Source organism: Panthera uncia, chromosome A2, assembly GCF_023721935.1.
Source record: "Panthera uncia isolate 11264 chromosome A2, Puncia_PCG_1.0, whole genome shotgun sequence".
Taxonomy (NCBI): domain Eukaryota; kingdom Metazoa; phylum Chordata; class Mammalia; order Carnivora; family Felidae; genus Panthera; species Panthera uncia.
In genome coordinates, this window is record NC_064816.1 from 52,885,015 (window position 1) to 52,911,189 (window position 26,175).

General features: G+C 48.3%; 1 protein-coding gene across 1 annotated transcript in view; it reads right to left on the reverse strand.

The window, feature by feature from the left end:
* The window catches only part of FGD5 (FYVE, RhoGEF and PH domain containing 5), a 121,813-nt gene that overhangs the window by 61,057 nt on the left and 34,581 nt on the right, over positions 1–26,175 (reverse strand). Inside the window, exon 3 of the mRNA XM_049641042.1 lies at positions 7,802–7,934. Within this exon, the coding sequence (XP_049496999.1) occupies positions 7,802–7,934 (133 nt within the window). The remainder of the gene's footprint in view (positions 1–7,801; positions 7,935–26,175) is intronic.

Sequence of the window (26,175 nt, forward strand, 5' to 3'; positions counted from 1 at the left end):
CTCACAGACCATGAGATCATGACCTCAGCCAAAACCAACCAAGAGCTGGACATCAACCAACTGGGTCACCCAGGCGCCCCAAGTGTCTTCATTTTACTGTCATGCATCTAAGTCTGTTTTCCTTACTTGACTGCAGAAACTGAGTCAAATCTATTATTTATTTATTTATTAGTTTTTATTAGTTTTATTAGTATTTAGTTTTTATTAGTTTCATTTGAGAATATTTACTAATAGTACTGAGTACTATTTTACATCCCAGGCATTCACAAATGTGAATAGGAGAAGTGTGGTCCTGCACTTCTGGAGCTATTATTACAGGGAAAGGCATATGGCATGCATGTAAACAGAAAAAGAAAGACATAATCACAGCTTGAAATAAGTATGAGGAAGGAAGTAGATAGCAATGCTGCAATGGAACGCTTAAGGATGAGCAGAGGAGGCCTCTTTGAGGAGGTGACATTTAATCTGAAACCCTGAGCCAACTGTGCAAAGGGCAGGAAGAGTGCTTCAGGAGGAGGAAACTGCAAGCACAAAGGCCCTGAGGTGGGTGAAGAACGGACAGAACCTGTTTTGGAATCCTTTATGATGCCCGTCCAAAGACCTTGGAGTTTGTTGAATTTCATCTGATCTGTGATTAACACATGGCAATAGAAGATGAAACGCCAGAGATTTCCAAATTTTCAAGTCTGGTGCCAACAACCAGAATGGCAAACACAAGAGGAGAAGCTGGCTGAGGGGATGGGAAGATGCTGGGTTCAGTTTGGGATGCGCTGAGTTCGAGGTATGGTAGACCCTTCTTATCTTTGGGGGATATGTCTCAAGATTCCTAGTGGATGCCTGACACCACAGATAGTGCTGAACCCCGCACAGGCACATCTTGGAGACACTGTGGGTTTTTCCAGATCATTATAATAAAGCACATACCGCAGTAAAGCGAGTCAAATAAATTATTTGCTTTCCCAATGCATAAAAGTTACGTTTCCATTACACTGTATTCTATTAAGTGTGCAACAGCATTACACCTAGAAAACAATGTGCATACCTTAATTAAAAATACTTTATTGTTGGGGCACCTGGGTGGCTCAGTCAGTTGAGCCTCCCACTTTGGCTCAGGTCATGATCTCACAGTTGGAGAGGTAGAGCCCCACATCTGGCTCTGTGCTGACAACACGGAGCCTGGAGCCTGCTTCCGATTCTGTCACTCCCTCTCTCTCTCTGCCCCTCCCCCACTCATGCTCTCTCTTTGTCTCTCAAAAAATAAATAAATGTTTAAAAAAATACTTTATTGCTACAAAATGCTGAGCCATAACCACTGATCATGGATCACCAGAATATAATAATGATGAAAAGTTTGACATCGAAACACTGTGAGAATGACCAAAATGTGACACAGAGACACTGAAGGGAGTAAATGCTGTTGGAAACATGGTGTCAACAGACCTGATCCAGGCAGCGTTGCCACAAACCTTCCATTTGTAAAGAATGTAGTATCTGCGAAGTGCAACCAAGTGCACAATAAAACAAGGTATGCCTGTATATACTGTTTTCTCCTAGACATACATACCTATGATAAAGTTTAATTTATAAATTGGGCACAGTAAGGGATCAACAATAACTAGTAATAAAATAGGACGATTACAACAATACATTGCAAGAAAAATTCTGTGAGGGGCTCCTGGGTGGCTCAGTCGGTTGGGTGTCCGACTTTGGCTCAGGTCATGATCTCACCGCTTGTGAGTTCGAGCCTCAGGTCGGGCTCTGTGCTGACAGCTCAGAGCCTGGAGCCTGCTTCTGCTTCTATGTCTCCCTCCCTCTCTCTGCTCCTCTCCTGCTCACACTCTCTTTCTCTCAAAAATAAACAAATGTTAAAAAAATTTAAAAAAAAAAGAAAGAAAAGTTATGTGAATGTGGTCTTCTCTCAAAATACCTTAGAGTACTCTACTCAGCCTGGTTCCTGTGATGATGCGAGATGATAAAACGCACATGTGGTGACATGAAGTGACATAAATGATGTCGACACTGCGATGTGTTAGGCTACTACTGGCCTTCTGCATATGTGTCAGGAGGAGGACCCCTTGCTTCCAGATCACAGTTGATCACGGGTAACTGGAACTATAGGAAGCAAAAACCCAAATAAGGGAGGATGACAGTATCTGTGGGGCTTTCGGAGGCTGGAGTGTGGGCCACGGAGAGAGGTCAGACCAGGAGCTCAGCTCTGGGAACGCCAGCTGAGGAGGGCTGGCCGCTGGCCTGGAATGGGCTGCCTGGGCAGAACACAGATGAGAGACAGGGGTGGAGGAGCTCGGGCCTTGGGAAAGAAAGGTCTCGTGTGGAGGCAGAGACAGAGTTGGACAGTGGAAACCAAGGGAAGAGGGAGCTCCCAAGGTGAGAGACCACCAGAGCTGAGGCTCAGGGTCTGGTGGACAGCGTGGAGGCCTGGCTCATGGAGGCGGGGAGGGCAGTGCAGGGCGGATGACAGCATTAAGGGAGGTAGGGGAGTGGGGAAGATTGAATACGTCTGTGGGCTGAGGGAAATCCTTAAGAATGTCTGCAGCCCATCTCCCTCTCCTATGCTCCTGTCTACTGACCTAGTCTTCGAGCCCTCGAGGCTCAGTCCCGCTTTTCTGCCTCTGCACTGCTGTCTTCCACTCAGAACGCTCTGTCCCTGGACCCTCTCATTTCTTGCTGGCTCACCCTATTCAGCTCCCTGGTTTCTTCCTCATCCTAAAGACCTCTAAGAAACCAGAACTCTCCTGCACTGCTGGTGGGAATGTAAAATGGGACAGCCATGGTGGAAAATGGGATGGCAATTCCTCAAAAAATTAGAGACATGATTCTCGTATGATCTAACAACCCTCCTTCTGGGGACACGCGGAAAAGAACTGGAAGCAACGTCTCAAAGAGACATCTGTACATCATGTTCATAGCAGTATTATTCACAATAGTCAAAAAGTGGAAGCAGCCCAAACACCCACTGATGGATGAACTCACAACCTGTGATATGTACATACAAGTGGAATATTATTCGGCCTTAAAAAAGGAAGGAGACTGGAACACAGGCTACAACATGGATGTGCCTGGAGGACACGGTGCTCAGTGAAATTAGTCACAAAAGGACAAATACCGTATGATCCCACTTACATGAGGTCCCCGGAATAGTCAAAATCAGAGAAGCAGAGAGCAGCATGGTAGGTGCCAGGGGTTGGGGAAGGGGCTGGGGAGTTAGCATTTAATGGGGACAAAGTTCCAGTTTGGGGAGATGAGGAGTTCTGTGGATTGATGGTGGGGATGGTTGTACAATAGTGTGAACGTACTTAATGCCACCAGACTGTACATGTAAAATGGTTAAGATGGTGAATTTTATGTTATGTGTATTTTAACACAATTTTTTTAATTGGAAAAAAGCTTTCTCTAGCCTCACTGCCTCAATTTCCCCCCTCACCCCGCCCTTGGCACCCAGCTCCCACCTGCCAGGTTTGTTGTGTTTCTTTGATGGCACAGCGCTTTCACTGCCTAAACCCACCGCAGGGGCCTTCTGATTGTTCATCTCCTTCTCTAGGGGAGCTTCTATTCTAGAAGCCAGGCAGGGAGGCACCCGGTCTGTCTTGCGGCTGCTGTATCTTCAGCCGTTGGAAGGATGCCTGGCACATAGCAGGTGCTCAGTAAGTACTTAGTAAATACATTTCTGCTGAAGAGGAGGGACGGGGAGAAATGGAGTGAGGATACAGAGACAAGAGATGCAGACGGGAGGTAGTTCATGCTTGCGATGAGATGAGGATGTTTTTTGGGAAGGAGAGCAGGCTGCAGCCTGAGGAAGCTGCTGCAGGATTAGGAGGGCTTCCTGGGGACTAGAAGGAGTGAGAACAGACCATGGAGCCAAGGTACGGGGCTGCACAATGGGTTGACAAGACTCTGGCACAGAGAAAGCACATGGCAGAATTTAACCCAGATGGGGACTGGCCCAGTGGAAATAACCAGAGTTCGAGGAGATGATCAGATAGAGGTGACAGGTGTGAGGCCTGGGGGCATGAGGCCAGCAAGGAGGCCCAGGCCAGGCCACATGGACCGTGGGCACAGCCAGGGAGGGTGTCACAGCAGGGCAGGCCTGTTCCAGAGGACAGGGCAAACTTCTGCCTGGGCTCGGGGGTGGACCTGTCAGGGAAACACAGGGACCACAGGACTCAGGCGAGGGAGGAGGAGGTAGAGGGAGGAGGTGGCTCAGAGCGGCCACCAACTCCTGGGCTCACCTCTGGGGAGCTGGTAATTAGCTTGAAAAGTCTCGGTTAGTCTGAAAATCAGGCTTGCTGTCAGGGAGGAGTGATATGCCAGGTCGCCTTTGTCTCCTTTCACATTAGATCTATTTTTATGTCCTTCTTGCTTTCCCTTTTCTGCCCCCTCTTCCCTTCGACCCACACCCCTTGAATGTCCGTGAGTGGGAGAGAGGGCAAAGTCAGACAGGTGGGTGGACAGCTGGGCTCGGCCTCCTGTCCTGCTCCAGAAGGCTCTCCACTCCTGATGTGGCCACCTCAAAGCATCTGGAAGAGTGGAGCTCACCCCCTTTTGTTTATTTTTACATAACCCATATCAAACTCTAGGAAGGGTGGGGCTCACCCCAAACATACCTCCTGTGGCCCCAGGGAAGCAATTCCCGGCGGGGGGGGGGGTGCACTCACACCTTCCCTAGGTCTGCTCCTCTGAGGTGGCTGGAGATGGCAAATCTGGCTCTTTTCCCCCCTTGATGTGATGGAGGCCTTTGCCTTTTGGGGAAGTAGAACTTTCAGTGGAAGACAAAAAGATTACAGCAAATGCTGCCTTTCTCCACCCCCCCTCCCCCCACCAAAACCAGGAAAGATTGCACCCTCTAGAAATGTCCCTTCACATCCACTGAGGGCTGCCGGGAGGGTGAGCACTGCAACAGCCTCCCAGGGGTCACTATGGCTGCAGGTACAAAGATTGAAAATGCCCCTCTCTCACCCACCAATCTCTTTCTGGGATCTATGCTAGAGAAAAGCACGTACACAAGGAGGTGTGTGAACAAGTGCACTGCAAAGCTGTTAGTAGAGCATAAAAATTAGAAACACTATGAACGTCCCTCATCAGCGGGATGGCCAAATAAAGGATAGCATATCCATAAATGGGAATACCATGCAGCAGTAAAATAAATAAATAAATAAATAAATAAATATGCTGTAGCAATGTGTGAAAATCTTATAAGATAGGTGTGTGTGAATGCAACCAAGTTAGGCCAGGTTTCTTACAGTTTGACATGACTCAACCTATCAGAACAACTCCACAAACAATACCATCCACTTTCCACTCATAACAAACAACGTATATAAGGGAATACAAGGGAGAGGTTCTGGAAAGACACACACCAAAGTGTGCACCACAGCTGGAGGAGGAGATGCAGGTAGTCCCAGAGGAACATTTAACAGAGAATTGGGGGACTGTGGGGGGAACCATCACTAGGTGGGGGGCCCCCTGAGGTACAGAAAGTTGCACAGGGGGTGCCCTACTGCTTTGTCAGCCCTTCAACTCTTCCTGGCCTGGTACCCAGACCCAAATCCCAGTGTCAGAGTGGGGACCAAATCCCAAAGAGCAACCATTTTTCTGCTTCCAGGTTCCACAACCCCTGGGATGCTCAGAAAAGCCATAATCATCTCTAAATAGCACTACTGGGGCACCTGGCTGGCTTAGTCATTAGGCATCTGACTTTGGCTCAGGTCATGATCTCACTGTTCATGAGTTCCAGTCAAGTCCTGCTTCAGGTGAGCCTTGCTTCTCTCTTTCTCTTTCTCTCTGCACCCCCTTGTTCCCCACCCCTCCTGGGATTCTCTCTCTCTGCCCCTCACTCACTCTCTCACATAGATATCTAGATATTTCGATAGATAGATAGGTAGATAGATAGGTAGAGAGCTCTAGATAAATAGATAGATAGATATCTAGATATTTAGATAGATAGATAGATAGATAGATAGATAGCTCCACTAACTTAAAGCTCCCTCCCTTGCCCTCAAGGAGCCAACAGTTCCTTCTGGGGAGAAGGGAAGAAGTGGAGAGGTAAGAGAAGGCTTCCAGGGCTGTAGGGGAAACAAACAAACAAACACTGGGCTTGTAACTTTAAAAAAAATTTTTTTTTCAACGTTTATTTTATTTTTGGGACAGAGAGAGACAGAGCATGAACGGGGGAGGGACAGAGAGAGAGGGAGACACAGAATCGGAAACAGGCTCCAGGCTCCGAGCCATCAGCCCAGAGCCCGACGCGGGGCTCGAACTCACGGACCGTGAGATCGTGACCTGGCTGAAGTCGGATGCTTTAACGGACTGCGCCACCCAGGCGCCCCAAGGGCTTGTAACTTTTAAATCCAACCCCTTCAATAGCTGGCAGAGTAGCCTTGGGCAAGTTACTTAATCTTTGTGTCCTCTGTTACACAGGGGGGGTGATGGCACTGACGGTGAATTTGTAGAAAGGAGCGAAAGAAGCCTGGAGTGCAGCAGACAGTGCACTCTACCCAGAGAGGGGGAGGAAGGGTCAGAAGCCAAAGCAGGAAGGACTGGGGAAGAGCCAGGTGGGAAAACCCCCTTCAACACTCCCACAGCCCTGGGAAGGTAACTTGATGAAAAGCCTGAGCAGAGAGATAAATGAGGTGTTAGAAGAAATCAACGAGATGAAAACAAAATGAAGTCATGACCATTTATACACAAGGCTTGGGCACTTCCACGGGAGCAGTCTTTAGTCAACGTGATACACCTACCCTGGCTGTGGGAGGAGAGGTTGACAAAGACAGGGACACAGGCACAGGGCAAGGTGTCTGAAGGAGGCTTGTGAGGCAGGAGGTGGTGCTCCTCAGCCTCCCCGGCTACACCTCTGCAGACAAGCGGGGCCTGGGGGATGCAGTGGGGGAAATGTCAAGCTGGCCTCAACCTTCCTCGCCTGTCTCCCTGCAGCTGGGTGGGTGTCTCTCTTGGTCTGAATTCCCAGCCCCCAGCACCGTGTGGTACTTCCTGCATGGCATGGAGTAACAGCTGTGTGACCCCGGACAAGTTCTTCACGTCTCTGTTTCTGCAAATAAAAAACACGGGAAGCAAACCCTAGCTCCCAGAAGCACTGTGTGGAAGGACTGACATCATGCCAGCGAATGGAAGTGAAGCACAGGACCCGAGCACCCTGTGGCGAGCACATATAATTACCACCAGCCACCAATGCCCAATGCCCACTAAGAGGTCTGGACCTCCACTCTGACTTGGTTCTTGTCCCAGGCAGGGCCTCAACTCACCGTCTGTGTCCAGACAAGCAAGAGCCCTTCTCTCAGGCCCATCCCCTCAAAGCACCACTGCAGAGTACAGGAAACCAGCTTTCAGTCCAAAACTGTCTTCAGTTAAGGAAACTCACACACTTCCCTTAACTCATCCTCAAGATTCCCACTTCACAGCGAGGAAACTGAGGCCCAGAGGCCTGAGGTCATTAGAATCCAGGTCTGTCTTGATTCCAATCATGCAGCTCTATTTCACTTCATTCACAAGGGCTCTTGGAACCCCAAACTTCCTCAGACCCAAAGCCCATAGGAGCTGTCACCCTGGCATCACCAATGCAGAACCCCATGTCTGCCACGTGTCTTAAAGCTGCAGCCCCAGCTGCGCAGTGACTCTTCCTCTGTATCCAACTTGGGGCCAGCGACTTGCAAACAGCTCCCTTCTCACCAAGAGGGGGTGCAGTGTATGCTTCACCGTACTTTCTCGGCCTTCACATCTCTGATCCCCCACAACCCATCTGCCCCTCGTCCGGGGCAGGGCGCCCTACCTTGTGGGTGAGGCTGGGGTCTCTTGGAGCACTGTCCTCCTCCTCTGAGCTTCCCTGCTCTTCATCCGATGAGAGGTCCTCTTTGGGGGCCGCTGCCGAGATGGGACAGACCTTATAGGGCTCTGTGTAGGCGCTGGGGTCAGAGCACAGGAGAGAGAAGGTTAGAGTTCCCTGTCCAGCACAGGCAAAGTGAACACACCCGGGGCCCTATTAATGCCACAAGCCATTAACAAGTGCTCTGGGTGCAAAGCTCCATGCCTGCCCTCCATGGGGACCCAGAACTGAATAAGACACAGGCACAAACCTCTCTACCTGCTCCCACTCCAGCCATCCTGGCCTCCTTGGAGTTCCCTGAATATGCCACACTCTTTTGCTACCTAAGTGCCTTTACACATGATGTCTAAGATAGACTTGTCTCTCTGTTAGATACAAGGCAGGCTGTGATGCTGAAGGAGGGTACAAATAATTACTATGATGTCAAGAGATGTTATTCTGATTGGACCGGCAGTCTGGACAGGCCTGGTCAGGCAGCAGGGGCCATTCCCAAGGTGGTCATGTCCTCTGGGCCTGAATAAGTGATGCAGTACAGTTTGGGATGTGTATTGTGGACTCTGGTCCCTGTGTTGCCATCAGCTAGATCACGGACAGCACACAAGTCAGTTTCCACCTAGGGGGATAATGATTCCTATTTCATTTTCTTGGCTGATGCTATGAGGATGAATGCTTAGAAAACTTACACCGGTGAGATTAACAATCTCATATATACGTAACTATGACTATTACATAGGCATTGCCATTGATTAAATACATTTATTCAATAAATGTTTTTGATTGCCTGCTTTATGCCAGGCACAGAGCTAGGCAGTGAGTAAAACAGTGGTAAATAAAGCAGATATGGTCTCAGTCTCAAAAAAGGAACAATGAATATACGATCATAAATTATAAGTGAAGGGAGAAGAAGGAGGTGCTTTCATAGGGAGTAACAAGGGGGAACTGTTTAGATATAACAAGGAGGGCTGCTCTGAGTCTGTAAGAGAAAAAGGAGCTCTGTGAGAGCACAGGGAAGTTTCCAGGAGAAGCAGCATGTGTAAAGGCACTGAGGCAGCAAAGAGCTTGGCCTGTCACAAACCAACCTGGAGTAGAAGAACCCTCCTTTCTCTGACTTTGAAACTATCTCCACAGAGGAGGCTTTAACCCCATTACAACCACCTCCCTGCTCTGCTCCCTGCTCTGGGCCTCCCTCTCCACCCAGCACAGTGATTGCTGTACAACATTGGGCCATGTCCATCTCCTACTTGAAAACTTTCAATGGCTCTTTCCTGCCACTGGCAATGAGGTCCCAGAAAACGTCTCAAGAATTTTCTCCTCATACTCAAAATCCAGGTATTTGGTCTTGTTAAATTCTTATCAAATCTTTATTTCTGCTCTCTGGGAATGCCACAATGAGGTGCTAGAATGATCAATGGATGGATGGATGGATGAATTGGGAGAGAGGAGGAAGCATCCACTTGCTGGAGTGGCTGGGCCAAGGCTAGCCCATGCTTCATGTTGTCAGGGACACTGTTCCTACCTCTTGTCCAGGCAGGGAGAAGCATGGCCAGGGTAGGGGACACCAGGACAAGAGAAACTGAGCCTTAGGCTATGGTACAACTAGGGGCCATCTTTGGAGCTCTTTCTCCGCTACTGCAGGAACCAGAACCAGGGATACCTGGAGCCCAAGCAACAAGGGGCTCTGTCAACAGCAAGATAGGCATCCCTTGGTCCACACTGGAGCCATGAAGCCAGATAGATCAGAGACAAGGTGGCCTGTTCCTGCCTGGGCTTTTGCTGACATAATGTGTGTGTGGCAGCATCTGTAGCTGTGTCCTTGTGTACAGATGCACAAACTAAGTCCTGACTGGGGCTGAATCATAACTTACTCTACTGTCCCACTGGCTACCCTTATGGTCAGACCTCTTTCTTCTTTTTTCAGAATTGACTTTGTTGTCCTCTTCTTTCAAACTAATGGAGCAAACAATGGATTTTGCAACAAGTCCTAGTCCGCCAAGGTGTAAAAAGGCACGTGAGCACCTCCCTTCCTAAGACCACCCTATGCCTTCTTCACTGCCCCTTCCCACACCACCAGAGGCCACCGGGAGTCAGAGGAACACCACACTTGCTTTAGAGACCACAGAACCTCCTTCAGGAAAGTGACTGCATGGGCCAGTCTCCTAGAGCCCTGGCTCCCTCTCCCTGACCCCAGAGCCTCCTGTGTCAATTTGCACCCTCAGACAAGGAATGGAGCCTTGCACCCCTATAAGAGGATAGCCACATTAGGCCCCAGCAGGAGCCCATTATGCTCTGTGGAGGATAACCAGTAGTGATGAGGGATGGAGCAGTTACCCAGTTAAATGTGTCCCTGAACCGTACTTCCTCATGCACTGTGAAGGAGGAAAGGATTCTCAGCCACGCCTCCCACGGATGAAGGGTGCCATCACGGTCCCAGGCAGCAAGCTGGAAATCTCAGCATCTCCTCACATAGCCAGTCACTATTTGAACACGACACCTCTTCTGGAATTTACCTTTAGTCTTCCCCGACTCCACTGGCATCTCTGTCGTAGCTCTGTGGACCAAGCATCTCCTGCCTGGACGCCAGTGACCACTGCTTTCCTACCCTCTCCCATTCCACCCTGGCTGGCTTCAATCTTCCCTACCCAGCAGCCAGAGGGGCCTCCTCAAAACCCAATATGATCATGTCACCCTCTTGCTCGAATTGTTCAGGGTGTCGGGCAAGGCTCTGCTCAATTTGGGATGTAAAAAAAGTGGGTGTCCTTGGGGCTTAATGCTGCCATGAAGTCTCCCCAACATTGGATGCTACCTCAGGCCAAGCAGAGGGTTGGATTCCATAGGACAGAGCCATGAGTGACACTGGGGAGACAGCCATACAAGTCAAACCCCCAGAGACAGGGAGAGAGTGACTCAAGGTCACATGGCAAATCTAGGCCAATACACATTGCCTCCGAGGATGCCTGTCCCTACGCTTGATCCCATTTTAGAGATGTGACAACAGAGGCCTAGTTGGGTTTCCATAGTGCACTGATGTACGGAGCTGGGCCTCAGGTTATCAGGGTGAAAGGAGGCTTTGTTTTTGTTGTCTGTGCTATTATTTTATTTTCTGTTTGAGAGGTGGTAGCATGCAGAGATTAGAACTCATACTCTTGAGTCAGACTGCCTGTGTTCAAATTCCATCTTGGCCCCATAGTGGCTGTTGTATAACTTCACCAAGCCTCAGGGTTGCCTAATTCACTGAGCTGCCTGGAGGATTCACTGAGTTACATAATGTAAAACAATTAGAACCATGCCCAACACATAATAACTTATTAAACGGGAGCTCTCTCCATTACCAGCTCAGCTCTAGCTGCATACAGTTATTCTATGATTTACCTACTGTTGTCTTTAAGTCAACTCATTTTTAACATTTGCTAACACTCTGACCTCATCTCAAGTGATAACACCCATGAAATGTGCATTCCTTTAATCTTTTCTTTTCTTCTTTTTTTTAATGTTGATTTACTTTTGAGAGAGAGAGAGAAAGAGAGACAGAGTGTAAGCGGGAGAGGGACAGAGAGAGAGGGAGACACAGAATCCGAAGCAGACTCCAGGCTCTGAGGTGTCAGCACAGAGCCAGATGCAGGGCTCAAACCCACGAACTGTGAGATCATGACCTGAGCTGAAGCTGAATGCTTAACTTAACTGACTGAGCCACCCATGCACCCCTCCTCTTTTTCTTAAAAAAAAAAAAAAAATTTTTTTAAAGAGAGAGAGCACGCACATGGGTAGGGGCAGAGGGAGAGAAAATCCCAGCAGGCTCCAAGCCCAGGGCAGAGCCTGACACAGGGGGCTCCATCCCATGATCCCGGAATCATGACCTGAGCTGAAATGAACTGAAATCAAGAGTAGGACACTCAGCTGACTGAGCCACCTCTAACTTTAAAATAAACCATACAATTATTAATCTATAACAGTTTGATTAACATTATGTTGCTCACCATCAGAGACCCACAGGCCTCACATTGATAAACACAGTTACCTTTGACCCATCAACCATCCAACTGCAACCAACCTCAAGCTTTGGCTGGAAATGTGGCCCATGATCTTTTATTCTATTTCTTCTTCTGACTTCTGTTTTCAAGAAAGATCTAGAACAGAAGTCAGGAGACAAAGGTTTGGGTTCTATAATGGTATTTCTGGCTTGTTTATTTCACTGTCTCATTTAGGGATTGTGAGCGCAATGAATGGAGATGAACTGCCATTAAAAATATACTTTCACAACATAAAAGAACAAGTATAATCCAATGCCTTTGCAGATTTAATGGAAGTTGTAGTGACAGACCTGATCTTGGACAGAAGTCATTCGTTTAATAAGCAAATAAAAATATCCTAAGACCACAAGTGTCAACACAGCTGCCCCTACAGACCCTTCATATTTGCTACCAGGCTGATCTTCAAATACAGGGAAGAAAAGAGCTCTGAGAAATGTTTCGACAACTTACACTCAAATGCTCCATCAGGCTCTAGTAGAACTTGTGTCCTGTGTGAGTAACCACTTCTTTCCTTGGGGAAACCCTGGAACATCTCATTCATTTCCCCAGTCTGTCAACATAAACTTCTGAGATGGGTCCTTTGCATAGAAGGGAACACTGCAAGGCTCTGTATTTTTAGTTGCATGGTTCCTGTCTGTTTGGTTTTTCAGTCATTCAAAAAAAATCTATTAAGAATCCTCTGTGTTTCAGACTCTGAACTGTAGGTACTGGTAGGACAGTGGTGAACAGACGCTGCCTTTGTTCTATGGAAAATGTCCATTATAACTGAGATGTTGTCTCCAGATAGCTTATTTGACCATAACAATATATTACATATGAGAAAGCCTTCTAACCCACCACCCACTCATCTATATACTTTTTCATCTACTCACCCATTCACCTATCCATCCCTCCACCCACCCATCCGTCTATCCAACTACCTACCCACTTAGCCATCCATCCATGTGTCCGTTTGTCCACCCGCCCATCTGGCCATCCTTCTATCCAGCTATCCAATCATCCCTTACTCACTTACTCAACATACAGGGATTAGCATGTACTTCAAGGAGCTAACACAGGGAGGACTCAAAGATGACTAAAGTACTATCTCTGGCCTATATCTAGTTAAGAGGGTGAGCTCAGAAGTCAGGCTGCTTGGTTTAAATCCCAGCTCTATCACTTCAAACAAGCTACTTAACCTTTCCATGCCCCAGCTTTTCACGTGTTTGTTTTTAAATCTGTAAATCAAGGGAGATGACACATGCCCGGAAAAACCAGCAAAAGGGCCAGGCAGTCAGGACTGTAAGTTTAGAGACCAAGTGGCCTGGAACTTTGGCATCAGATAAGAGGAGAGTCACTGTGTGACTTTAGGCAAGTCACCCAATCTCTCTGTTTCCCATCTGTGATGTGGGGATGAGTATGTAGGTTCATGTGGGATGAAATGAGAACATAATGGAGAAAGTGGTCACTGCCTGGCACGCAGTAGGTCCTTTCTGGCCAGCCTGCAAAAGGGCCAAGTTCTAAACCCCCAGACTAGTCTCCACAGAGCTGTGTCCTCCCTCTGAGTCGACTTGTGTTTTAAAGGGAACATAAATTAAAGCTGCCCGGAGCTCATTACCTTAAATGACCCTCCAAATGAGCACAGTCCTTTCCAGCAGCCTAGAGTCGTAAAAGGACATGTGCATCCACGTGGGGGGATGAACAGTTTGTAACCCAGCCCAGGGCTGCCCATTAAATCCCATTCTATGTGACAGTCGCCGGGAACCATAACCCTAAGCACAGCCAAAATGGCCTAATAACTCATAAAAAAGGAACGCTGGCCTCACTGGGAATCGGTCAGTGGGCACTCTGGCCCCAAACTCCATCTTTGTTGGTGCAATGATATGTGTGAAGGAGGCCAGACTGCAGACGTAACAGCCTTTGGCTCCTGTGACATAGGCTGGGACCTTTCTGAAGTTCGCCAGCTCAGCCAGGAGGGGCAGGGGGCTTCAGGGTTGCTCTCTGGGAGCTGGAAAGTTGGAGACGGAGGAGACAGGATGACTACCCTAATTAGCAGAGCAGCTGGAATAGCTTGGAAGTGGAGGGAGAGGAGGGCTGGCTGCACAACCAGGGATTTCCAAACCCTCAGACATTCAATCCTGCCCCCTGCCTACTCTCTACACCCTCTCACCCCCAGGCACCTTCACAGTTCATTCAAACAATCCCTCTAGACCTTCCCCAGGTGCTACTTTCTGCTCTGAGACTTCCTTGTCACTCAGAACTGACCCCTCCCATGCCCCCCTTCCTCAAAGGGACACTGAGACTTCCACAGACACAGGCATCATCTGCACTATAACTGGGAACCTTCGACTGAATATGGTGGAAATGGCTTAAGATGGGGGTCAGAGCCCCAGGGGTCCTGGATTCACCACTAACCCAATGCATGATCTGGGCTACACGACTGTCAAGGTGGGCCTCAGTTTTCACACCTGTAAAATGGAGGTGGAGAACAAAAAACCCAGGCATGTGAAGTGTGCTGAGACCAGACCGTGTGCACCCCACAGCCCGAAAGCAGCTGCCTGCCTGTCTCCTCACCCCTGGAGTGAATCTCTGCTTTGTTCCCTCTTGGAGGGAATGCATCTTACACCCAGGGTCAGCCAAGGGATAGCGCTTGTAATGGTTGCCAGAAACATGATTGAAGGAGAGGCTTTTTAAAAAATTCAATTTCCATTTTTCACTAAGTAAAAACAGAAGTACATCCTTGCTCTCTGTCCTATGACATCCCCACCCCTCTTCTTGAAACACAGCATCAATGGTTTTATAGGAATTTGTTTTCTTGTTATAATAACTTTATTGAGATATAATTCACATATCATAAAATTTACCCTTTTAAGTAAGTGTATAATTCAGTGCTTTTTAGTGTACCCACAGAGTCTTGCAACCATCATCACTACTTAATTTTAGAACATTTTCATCAACCTCAGAAGAAATCTTGTACCACTAGGACTGCCCCCTAATTCTAGGCAACCACTAAATTTACTTTTTGTTTCTATGGATTTACCTTTTTCTGGACATTTCATATAAATGGAATCCTACAATATTTGTCCTTTTGTTTATGGCTCCTTTAGTACAATGTTTTCAAGGTTCATCCGTGCTTTAGCATGTATCAGTATTTCATTCCTTTTTATGGCCAAGTAATATTCCACTGTAAGTCTATACCACATTCTGTTTATCCCCTCACCTGTGGATACACATTTAAATTGCTTCCACTTTTGGGCTATTATGAATAGTGCCTCTGTGAACACTCTGGTAAAAGTCTTTTTGTGTGGACATATGTTTTCATTTCTCTTGAAAAAAGAAATATATATATATATATATATATATATATATATATATATATATAGAACAGCTAGGTCATATGGTAACTCTGTGTTTAAGATTTTGAGGAACTGCTGGACTGTTTTTGGCCGCACCATTTCACATTTCCACTGCAATGATGAGGGTTCCAATTTCTCAACATCCTCATCAATATTTGTTATTGTCTGTCTTTTTAATTGGGTTTGAAGCAGTTTTATAGGGATTTTCAAAAAATTTTGTTCTTTATTCCAGTTCACCTCCTCCTGCTCCAAACAAACATCTCTTTTCCCCCTAGGCAAAGGGGAACATAGCCATACCTATGAAGGCACTCTTTTTAGATAACCCACGGGGTTCAGAAGTCCAGGGGAGCAACATTAATACTTGTGGAAGACAAGCAGAAGCCTCATAAAATGACAGACTAATATAAAGAGGTAACATATGAGAGAAAAATCATAAGCCAGAGCCCCAAACTCACCAGAGCAATTGTCTCTCAGGTTCTCGTTTTGGGAAACAATCACTAACCCTCCTGCAACTTGGGGTGCCAGTCAAGACAGCAGAGGAAGAGTCCTGGCCCATAGCAGCAGCCACACGGCTGGGCCACAGGCCGGGCCTCACTCTGACCACTGACCCTTGCATGTCAGCCACCTTTGGGGCCCCAGCAAAGGACAATGTTAAAGGACACATTTCACCTCCTGAGGGCAGTTCTGCCACTTGTCAGCCCAATGACCCCAGGCCAGTCACTTAACCTGGCCAGCTCCCTCCTTTGTAAAATGAAGATGGTAACAGCCCTCACCTTCCCAGAGTCTAGAAGATGATGTCTGTGAATGAGGTGGGTGAACTGCTCAGCGCAGTGCCTTTGCTACAATCAGTCTGAGCTAAAGGCCAGGGCTGAATTAATCAGGCAGAGCTCCTCAATGTGGTACAGACCTGAGTTCCAGCCCCACCTCTGCCACCAGCTTGCTGTGTGACCCTGGGTGGGCCCTTTCCTCTCTCTGGGCCTCAGCTTCCTCATCTGTAGAATAAGGGAGTCAGAGAACCTCTGAAGGCCCTTCCCAACTTGGAGCTCTGTGACTCTACGTCCAAAGGGGCCCCCCCACGAAGCCGAGGAACTCTGTCCTCGTGATTCCTGCACATCTCGGCCCTCATCGGCCTTCGCATGCAGCCAAAGCACTGACTCACTGGCCCACGCACACTTCTGCACTTTCCCATCACTGTGCCTCCTCCAAGGCTATTCCAGAATTCCTGCCCACCCCCTTCCTCCACTTGCCCCCCAAGGGCTGCACACGTGCCAGCTCTTCTAGGAAGCCTTCTGCATCTCTCCTGCTGGAAGGGGCTCCCATCACAGTTTACATTTTGTGACTGCAGTTATTTATGTTCCTGTATTAGGTCCCCTATTAGACACAAGTTCTTCGAGGGAGGGGATCATTTGCTTGCTATGCACTTCTGTGTGTTTCATGAATGGTGCACAGTAGGTGCGCAACAAACATGCACTGAACGACCGTCCTACCCCAGCTAATTTATCTGACTTCCCCTTAGCCTATCAGTGAAGGCCTCCCTATTCCTGTATGTACTTGGCCCACAGCAGGTGCTCAACACCTTTGGTAAAAATGGTACCAGCAGGTGCTGCCATGAGAATGCTGTGGCTAGCTGAGTCTTAATGGATAAATGGGCTTGCCTGCCTTCCTTCCTTCCTTCCTTCCTTCCTTCCTTCCTCCCTCCCTCCCTCCCTCCTTCCTTCCTTCCTTTCTTCCTTTTTACTAATTAGACCATTATTTGATATTACTTCGAAAATGGCTGTGGGTGGGGGTTGGGAGAGTCACCCTGTGGGGTGCATCTGGTTCAGTCATAGGCTCAGTGGATGCTGAAAGACTGGTGACTGGGATTGCTTCAGCTTCCTCATCTGTGAGATAAGCTCCACAGCTGTCAGTCCTAAGTACCCAGCCCAGAGCAGGAGGAAACTTGGACCCATCTTTCTCCTGTCCTGACTGCTCTGAGATTCAGAGTAAGCAAGACCACAGGGGAGGTGGAAGGGAGGGGGGCCGTTGATGCCACCTCAGGCAGTGGGAGAGGATGTGGTGGCTGGAGATTCATGAAGAACACTGTAATTTTATAACTGCACACCACATCTGAAGCTGCCAGGAGCCGGGAGAAGGGTCATTTGTGGTTTCTTTGTGTGGTGGTCTGAAAAGCAGTCCCCTTTTCCCACCCCTCCCTTCCACAAGGACACAGCTAGCCAATAACAACAGGAGCAGCCACACTAGTAGAAGTAGAGCCAGTGATCTGGGGTGCTTACTACGTGCCAGGTACTTTACGAATGTTTCCCAGCCACTGTATCCTGTAGGTGTTACCATGCCCATTTCACAGATGGGGAAACAAGTGCTGACAGGGTAAGTGCAGAGCTGGGAACGGAACACAGGGAATCTGGCTTCAGAGTCTGTTCTTTGGGCGACTAATCTATACTGCTTCTATACAGCAGCGGCAGTAGCAGCTAACTGCTGTGAGTGGTGAGCTGAACACGTCTCGTCCGTTACCCCACTAGATCCTTTCAACTACTTGGTGAGTATCATCCTCGCTTTTCACCTGGGGAAACTGAGGCTCTGTGGGGCTAAACGACTTTCCCAAGGCCTACTGTGCTATTCCTCTTCCACCAACTTCTCCTGGACAGAACCACAAACAGACGACCCTCAGCTGGGCCCACTCATGAGACACATTCATTCCTCTGGTTCACTGCTGCCTCGTCTGTGCTGGGAGACAGGCATGAGAATGTACAAGAGGTGCCAGGACACAGGGCAGGGTCTACAGTGCAACCACACGAGAAGGGCAGAGGGCGAGGGCCTTCCAGACACACATCAACACACGAGTCGCGTGTGGCCAGAGTGGGACATCTGGATGGGGGACACAGAGGGAATCAATCATACAGAGGCAGACAGAAATAAACACACTAAGGCTCAGACCCAGAAGGGAAGGTGACAAAGCCAAGGGAAACACCCCTGGACCCAGACACACACACACACACACACACACACACACACACACACACACATTCTTGTCACATGACCCATCTTGTGGTCTTGCTGAACTACATCTGCCTCTTTTGTTCCCAATAGGGACGAAGCATTTTCAGAGAAATGCTACCCTTTGCCAAAAGCCTTTAAGATCCCATAAATCCACCTTGTTTCTCGAGGGCAGGGACTGCCTGCCAAGAACAGATGCCTGGGAAGCATCTGCTGACCTGACTCCTTCATACTGGTCAGGACCTAGGGTACATGGCTGATGGATTCTCCTCTCTGGACCCAGGTCCAACGTCACCTCCTACTCCAGGAAGCCTTCCCCGACCAAGGAGGCAGGGCTACAGAGAAGCTAATGAGGCTTATGCTTTGGGCCCCACACCTGCATGGGTTCCTTTCAAGTCTCTGTAGATTATTTAGTATTCTTCATTGTATATTCTTTTTTCTTAAAGAGACACCACAGATTGCATAAGCTTAACAACCTGCCCCTGTGTGGCCACACCTACTTACAGAAGAGGCCCTGATCCCCTCTATGTGCCCCTGTACCCACGGAGGGTACCCTGTACCCTCACCTGGCTATGGTCTTGCTTTTTACATGTTTTCTCTCCCTCACCAAACTGTGAGCTCCTTCCTGCCAGCCAAGAGTATTCAATGCTGCATATAACAGGTGCTCAACTAACACCTACTGTCTTTAGTTGGTTCATGGGGATGGGAGAGAGCACCTCCAGCCAGGTCCCTCCTGGCATCCCTGAACTGGTGTGGACTTGGAGCACTTCAAGATCAGAGCTGCCCTACTCAGCACAGGCACAGCCATGCATATGGATGGAGCACCCACTCAATCTGCATATATTGACGGTCTAACCCATGCCTGGCACGGGACACAGAGGTGAAAGGGATCCCCCTTATATGCCCTTGGCACACTCATAGCCTAGTGGGAAAACCAACAGACTGACAGGAGAGGAGGTAGTGTGTGCTATGAGGAAGCAGCACAGTAAAGGACCCCTAAACCTGTGTGGGTGTGTGTGGTGAGGAGGGAAACACAGAAGGGTTCCAGCCCAGGGTAAGGCCTGACTGAGCTGAGTCTGAAGGTTGAGCAGGAGACAAAGAAAAGACAATGGTAGGGGAGAACATTCCAGGGAAGTTCATGCAAAGGCACTGCGGAGAGAAATGTTGGGGTCCATGTGCAGGGAACCAGAAACATCTACTGCTCCACAAGGAGGGCTGGGAGAAGAGGTTGGCAAGGCACCTGGCGTCTCAAATGCAGGGCTAAGGCACCTGAACTGTGTATCCCAGGGGTAATGGGTAGCCAGAGGAAGGCTTTTAGCCAGGGGAAGAACCTGCCTAGTTGTGCTCCCTGGAGAGTTTTTCCCCCCGGCCACTTGTGAACAGCAGTGGGAGACATGCTAAAGGCTGGGAACCCAGAGAAGGCTGGGAAGGGCCTGGGAGGGGGCTGGTGAGGCACGGGCTCAAGGAAGCCTATGGGACACAACACACAAGTATCCTCATTTCACAGATGAGAAAACGGAGGCTCCAAGGTATTGGGAGATTTGCTCAGGGAGACCCAGCCAGAAAGTGGCAGTTCCAAGATTAAATTCAGGTCTCCCATCCCCAAATATAACCTTTGTTTCTTAAAGTGTGAAATCAGGTATATAAAAGCAGTAAAGACAGTGCCTGGACACCTGCATGGACTCAATGAACATTAGTTCCCTTTCCTATTCTTTCCCCTCCTTTCCAGTTCTTATCTAGGCCTTAAAAATTAGCCTGCATCCCAGAATAATCAGTACAGGGCCTGTTTTTACAAAATTTCAATTTACACACACTTCTTAAGGAACACTTCTGTGGCATAAGTGAAACCGTGGCATAAGGAATCTATGTTCCCTGTGTGACAGGGCCGAAGGCAGTTGGCATGTTCTGTCTCCTTCGTGCTTCTCACAGCTGGGCTGTGGGCTACATGGGGGCAGTGAGCTTACTGTATGTATGTCAGGGCTGCAGCAAGTGCCCATCTAACAGGTGGAGAAACTGAGTTTCAGGGTGGGAAGGAGTAGAGGCAGATCTCCTGTTACCCAGCTCCATGCTCTTTCCACTGCTCCCAGGAGCCTCCCTCAGGAGCAGGGGTCAGCTGCCTTGGCGTTTTGGAGGCAGGCTGGGTGTGGCAGTCTTGGAGGGAAGAGGCAAGGGGAGGGGCAGGGCTGCCTGGGAAGCGGGACCTTTCCCTTGACAACAACAAAAAGTCTGTCCTTGGGGTGGGAAGAGGGGCACCCGCCCTCAGCCCTCCCACCAGCGCCCAGACACATCTTCTGGGCTCCCAAAGGCTGTGCCCCTCCTCCACCCACCTCCCAGGCCTTGTTCTGCATTTCCTGTAAATACCGACACTTCCTCCCCCGGGAGGGCCTGGCAGTGCTGGGGCCACACCCGGCTGGCCTGCTAGCCCAGCACACAATGGCTGGGCAACTCTGCATCCCAGGCCGTCCCCAGGACCCAGAGAAATGCCACCCTTTGCTTGAGCTGCCCCAATCCAATGCTCCCATGGCAAAAGTGGGCAAAGTAAGGCCTGGGTGGGGTGGGGAGAAGAAGTTTGACCCAGGCTGCACAGCAAGTCTGCCGCACAATGTGAGGTCACACCTCACTCATCTCTATACCCCTTCCACATGTAGAGTCTAGGAAATGAAGATGCTACTTAGGAGCAGACTCTGGAGCCAGCCACCTGGCTTTCCAAAACCTGGTTCTCTGCTGCTCACCAGCTATGCAACCTTAGGCAAGTTTTCTGTGCCTCGTTTTCCTCATCTGTAAAATGGGGAAAATAATAATACTAATCTCACTGGGTTTTTGTGTGAGTTGCCATATATAGAAAGTATCTAGGGTAATGGCTGTAACACTGTTACTATGTTACTGTTGCAGTTTTTAATCTTTAACATTTATTTATTTATTTATTTATTTATTTATTTATTTAATTTTTTAGAGAGAGAGAAAGCACAAGCAGGGGGAGAGGGGCAGAGAGAGAGAGGGAGAGAGAGAGACAGACAGAGAATCTCAAGCAGGTCCACATTGAACACAGAGCACAATGCGGGGCTCAATCCCATGACCCCTGGATCATGCCCTAAGCCAAAATCAAGAGTCAGATGCTCTACTGAATGAGCCACCCAGGCGCCCCTATTGTACTTTTTAAATGTCCACTGAAAACTCTATCCAGTACAGACCCAGGTCTCCAGGCTACAGCCCACCAGGGATGCATCTGGGGGTTGGATTTCCAACCTCAAAATAGTTCAGAGTTAGAAGGGCTGTACTGGGAGTCAGGAGACTTTTGTTCTGCCAGTGACTCATCCTGTGACCTTGAGCAAAATCACTTCCCTCCTCTGTCTGTGCCTCAGTGTCCTCAGCTATTAAACAGGGTTCAAAATCACTGCTCTGCCTACCTCATGGGTTGTTGGGAGATCATATGAGTATTTAAGGTTGGAGCCAACATTCCCAAATAAATCATCACAAAACCTAAGTCTCTAACAATAAACTCTGAAAGTCTTTCTTGGTATAGTGTTAATTTCATGGCTACACTGAGCGCTTCCTGTGTACTTGCCCCTAGGTAAGCACCTATCTGCAATCTCTCATTTACTCCTTGGGACAGGTACACAGTGGCATACTATCATCCCATGTCACAGATGATGAAACAGGCCACAGTATGGATTGGAACAGATCTCTCTGCCTCCAAAGAGACTACGTATGCTGCCTCTAGGGGAGTGGTTCCTTCAGTGCAATACCCTAGGCTCTAAGAGTGGGCTGTACAGGCTTTTCTTACCCCCTCCCCCATCCCCTCACCCCTTGGCTAAGATCTGCACCACACTCCACAGTCTACAAATATACCTGCATATTCCATCTCAGTTGATTTTGCCCACAAACCTGTACGGCAGGCACTAGTACCTGGAGAGGCAGAGCAGCCTGCCCAGGGGCCCACAGTAAGAGAGCAGAAATAGAGGGCCAGAACCTGGGTGTCCAGCCCCATGCTTAGAACTCTCCCCTTTGCAGGACAACACCTCTTTGTTTCCTGCATGGACCTCAGAGCATGCTGGATGGTGGTTCCTGACTCCAGAGCTGGCATGGGGGCATGTCAGGACCTGGGCGCTATGAGCATTTGGGGGGTCGGGTATCTGGAAGTGTTTAGGAGCTGTGCAGGAAAGCCTGAATTTTTTTTTTTTTGGCCAGTAATTGCTTTGAAATATGGGTTCAGAGGGCTGGGCTGCAGTGCCAGCTGGCACAGCCTTCTTTCCACACGCCCAGGACAGAGACTACAACAATGGAAGCCTGGAAAACTGCACACCATTCTGTAAGCATTTCCAATTCCATTTCTGAAAGAAAGTGCTGGAAAAGAGGCAGTGAACTGGAAACAGAACCCTTGAGGACAGTGTGGCACCCTCCTCAACTCCGCCCTCACAAATCCCATCCTTCAACTCCCCCACCCTGTGCCTTCAGGGAGGAGCCCCTGAGCCCTTAAACTGGTCGGGGCATTTTCCTCCACCTGAAGATCAGACTGTATACCCAGGTTCAATTTAAATGAGTCTGTCCCCAGTTAGTGATTCAGGAGAAGAGTCTTACGGGAAGCAAGCTGGAAGGAAGGATATCAACTAGGTAAGCATTTCGTAAGAGCACATCATCATCTTTACAGAAATAAACCACAGGGCCAGCTGGGTCAAGCTCTTGCCTCTGTACTGACACCCAGCTCCAAATCCAGCCTCCGAGCCGCCCAGCTCCTCATCCCTTCAGCCTTCCCCTCTTACCCCTGGACCACCAGGACCCCAACTTCAGTCTTAGCCCCTCTCCACATTCTGGGAATGCCACTAGTTGGAGGGTGGGGGAACTTTGCTCAGTTCTGCAGGATCAGAGCATAAAGTGTATTAAGGCAGTTCTCGACCTGTAAAGTCTAACAAGACAAAGCATGCTGGGGTGCTCACGGCTCCAGAGCTCACCTGGACTATGCCGTTTCTGATATAAAGCCACCTTGTAACCCTGCTCCAGGGCTGGGTTCCTATCCTGATAAACTCTCTCACATCCAGCTACATTTATCCTACCTGTATCACCTGCTCATCCAGAGAAACTTCCCAAACCTCCCAGAGCAGAAAGAAAAACTAACAGATAAGACTGAAATAATGTCATAGCTTTCCATGGGGAGATGAGAACCCCGTCCCTAGAGGTGCTCAAGCTCTGGCTTGTTGAGAACTGAAGTGTCCAGTGGGGGACTGGGTGTCCCCATCTCAAAAGTCCTTTCCAAACCCAAACTGACTACCCTCATTAGCTGTAATTCAAACTTCCCAGAGTAAAATAAGTTATGAGTTGATGAGGCCAGCAAGTTGAGGATGACTTCAATGTGCAGCTAGGGGAAACCTTTCCTGCAGTTCACCTCAACCCACAAGATACAGCAAGAGAGTCCCCACCTGCCTTTAGAAGAAACCCTGCAAAGGAGATCACCTGGGGTGGGGTGGCACCAAAGGATTTTTTGACAGGGCTTACAGAAGAGAGGAAAACCAAGACCAACCAACCAAACAACAAAATCTAGAAGCTCTCCCTAGAGTAAGCTAGGCAGAACTTCTGAGTAAGCTAGGCAGAACTTCTGAGTAAGCTAAGGCAGAACTTCTCAAAACTCTCAAATTCCAGGAGGCACCGAAGTTAGAACCTGAGATGACATAGACACCTGTCAGAAACCCAGGGTAGCGACTTCCTTGAGCACATTAGAAGGTAATGAGACACCAGTCATGGGCTATTGCTATAACTAAATACCAGAAGTATTTAGTTAACAGGGGAGATAAGGGAAAGACTTTCCAGGAAGGAAGAACAGTATGAACAAAGCCATGAAGACAGGTATGTGTGTGGCCTATTTCAGAGAAACTGGGGTTTCTTTTTTATTCAAGCATGACACTATGTCAGCTCTTTATATGCACTAGGATAGGATTCACTAGCTGCATTTCACAGATGACAAAATCGAGGCACAGAGATATGACACAACTAAGCCCAAACCACACAGCTGTTAAACCAGGGTTTAAAAATGAGCCTGTCTGACTGAAAAGCAAAATGCTTTTATATCTACCTGTCTAAAGGGACCCTTTCCACATCTCTTCCTCTACACAAATACAGGAGCATCTGCAAGGTCCCAAGGCTGCCTCCCCTCTGCAATGGACCAGATCCAGAGGGAGGTGGTTCCCCATGCAGCTAGTTATGAAGAAGCCACATGGTTAGGGGATTGTTCCTCTAAGGGTTGACTGGGGATTCCTGGGGAAGTCTGTTACAAATGAACATTTCTGGGCCATATCCCAGACCCTGAGGATCAGAATCTCTGGGTGCAGGGCCTGGAAACCCTGCGTCTTTAACAGTTTTTTTTTTTTTAAGGCATATTAAGATTTGAGAAACACAGTAGCTGAGAGTCAGAAGATCTGGATCCAAATCCCAGCTCCCCTAGCTGTGCAACTCTGAGCAAGCTACTTCTTTTTCCCAAACCTCAGTTTCTCCATGTGTCAGGTGAGAATTCTTTCCCTCCAACTGTCAGAGTTGCTATGAGGATCAAATGAAGTTAGAAAATATCTTTTCAAATTAATGTTTTTATTTTCTTTGGGTAAATACCCAGTAGTGGAATTACTGAACCACATGGTATTTCTAGTTTTAATTTTCTGAGGAGTCTCCATATTGTTTACCACAGTGACCATACCTATTTACTCAAGATACGGAAGCAACGTAAGTGTCCATTAACAGATGAATAGATAAAGCAAATGTGGTGTATACACACACAATGGAATATTACACAGGCATAAAAAGGATGAGATGTTGTTATTCGTGGCAACATAGATGAACCTAGAGGATATTACGCTAAGTGAAATAAGTCAGACTGAGAAAGATAAATACCATATGATTTCACTCACATGTGGAATCTAAAAAATAAAACAAATGAATAAACAAACGAAAAGCAGAATCAGACCTATTGATACAGAGAACAAACTGATGGCTACCATAGGGAAAGGGATAGGGGATGGGCAAACTGGGTGAAGGGGAGTGGGAAGTACAAGCTTCCAGTTATGGAATGAATAAGTCACAGCAATAAAAGGCACAGCATAGAAAATATAGTCAACAATATTGTGATAATGTTGCGTGGTGACAGATGGCAGCTACGTTTGTGGTGAGCATAGCATAATAATATAGAAACATTGAATCATTATGCTGTATACCTGAAACTAAGGTAACATTGTGTGTCAACTATACTTAAAACACTTTTTTTAAGGAAGTTAGAAAATCTCCCTGGGCATGCACAGGTGTAGACCCCAGACTCCAAATGTTCTAAGTTCCTTCCAGCCATGAGACTGGTACTTTGTCCATGGAAATGGCTCCCTGATAGGGAGTGGCTGGCTATGACTTCTTCAACAACAGGGAGTGGGATGGGGAGGGGAGCAGGGGGGACTCCCCACAGCCCTCCTCAAGGCAGGGTGAGCTGCATGGCATCCAGATGGCGCTCTGCACGAGACTTAGTACAGAGCCCTGGGGCGGAGGACTGTCTGCAACCAGGTCTGACTCAGTGTCGGCCCCCAAGAGAGTGTCTACAGAGGGAAGGGGGAGCCCCATCCCAGATTTCAAGGCTAGAAGGAAAAGACCACAGCAGGGAGGACATCTGGCACAGCGCATCAGACCCAGTCTGCATCCAAGCTAAAGGCTCACTTTTAGCACACATAGCGAACAGTCCCCAAGCATACAGAGACCCCAAGGGTTGCCAGGCTGTTGAGCATAGTGCAGTTCAGCTCAGCATTTACAGAGACCCTGTGGTGTGCCAGGTACTCTGGTGTGCACACTCTGGTGTGCTAAGTTCAGGATGAGGACCCTTCCTTTCATGGAGAGCCAGAGTCTAAAAAGGAAAAAAATAAATCAAACAAAATGTTACACACAAAGAGAAGGAACTCAATTTAGATTCTCTTTTTCTTGAAGAAATATCAAGTATTCAACTCTC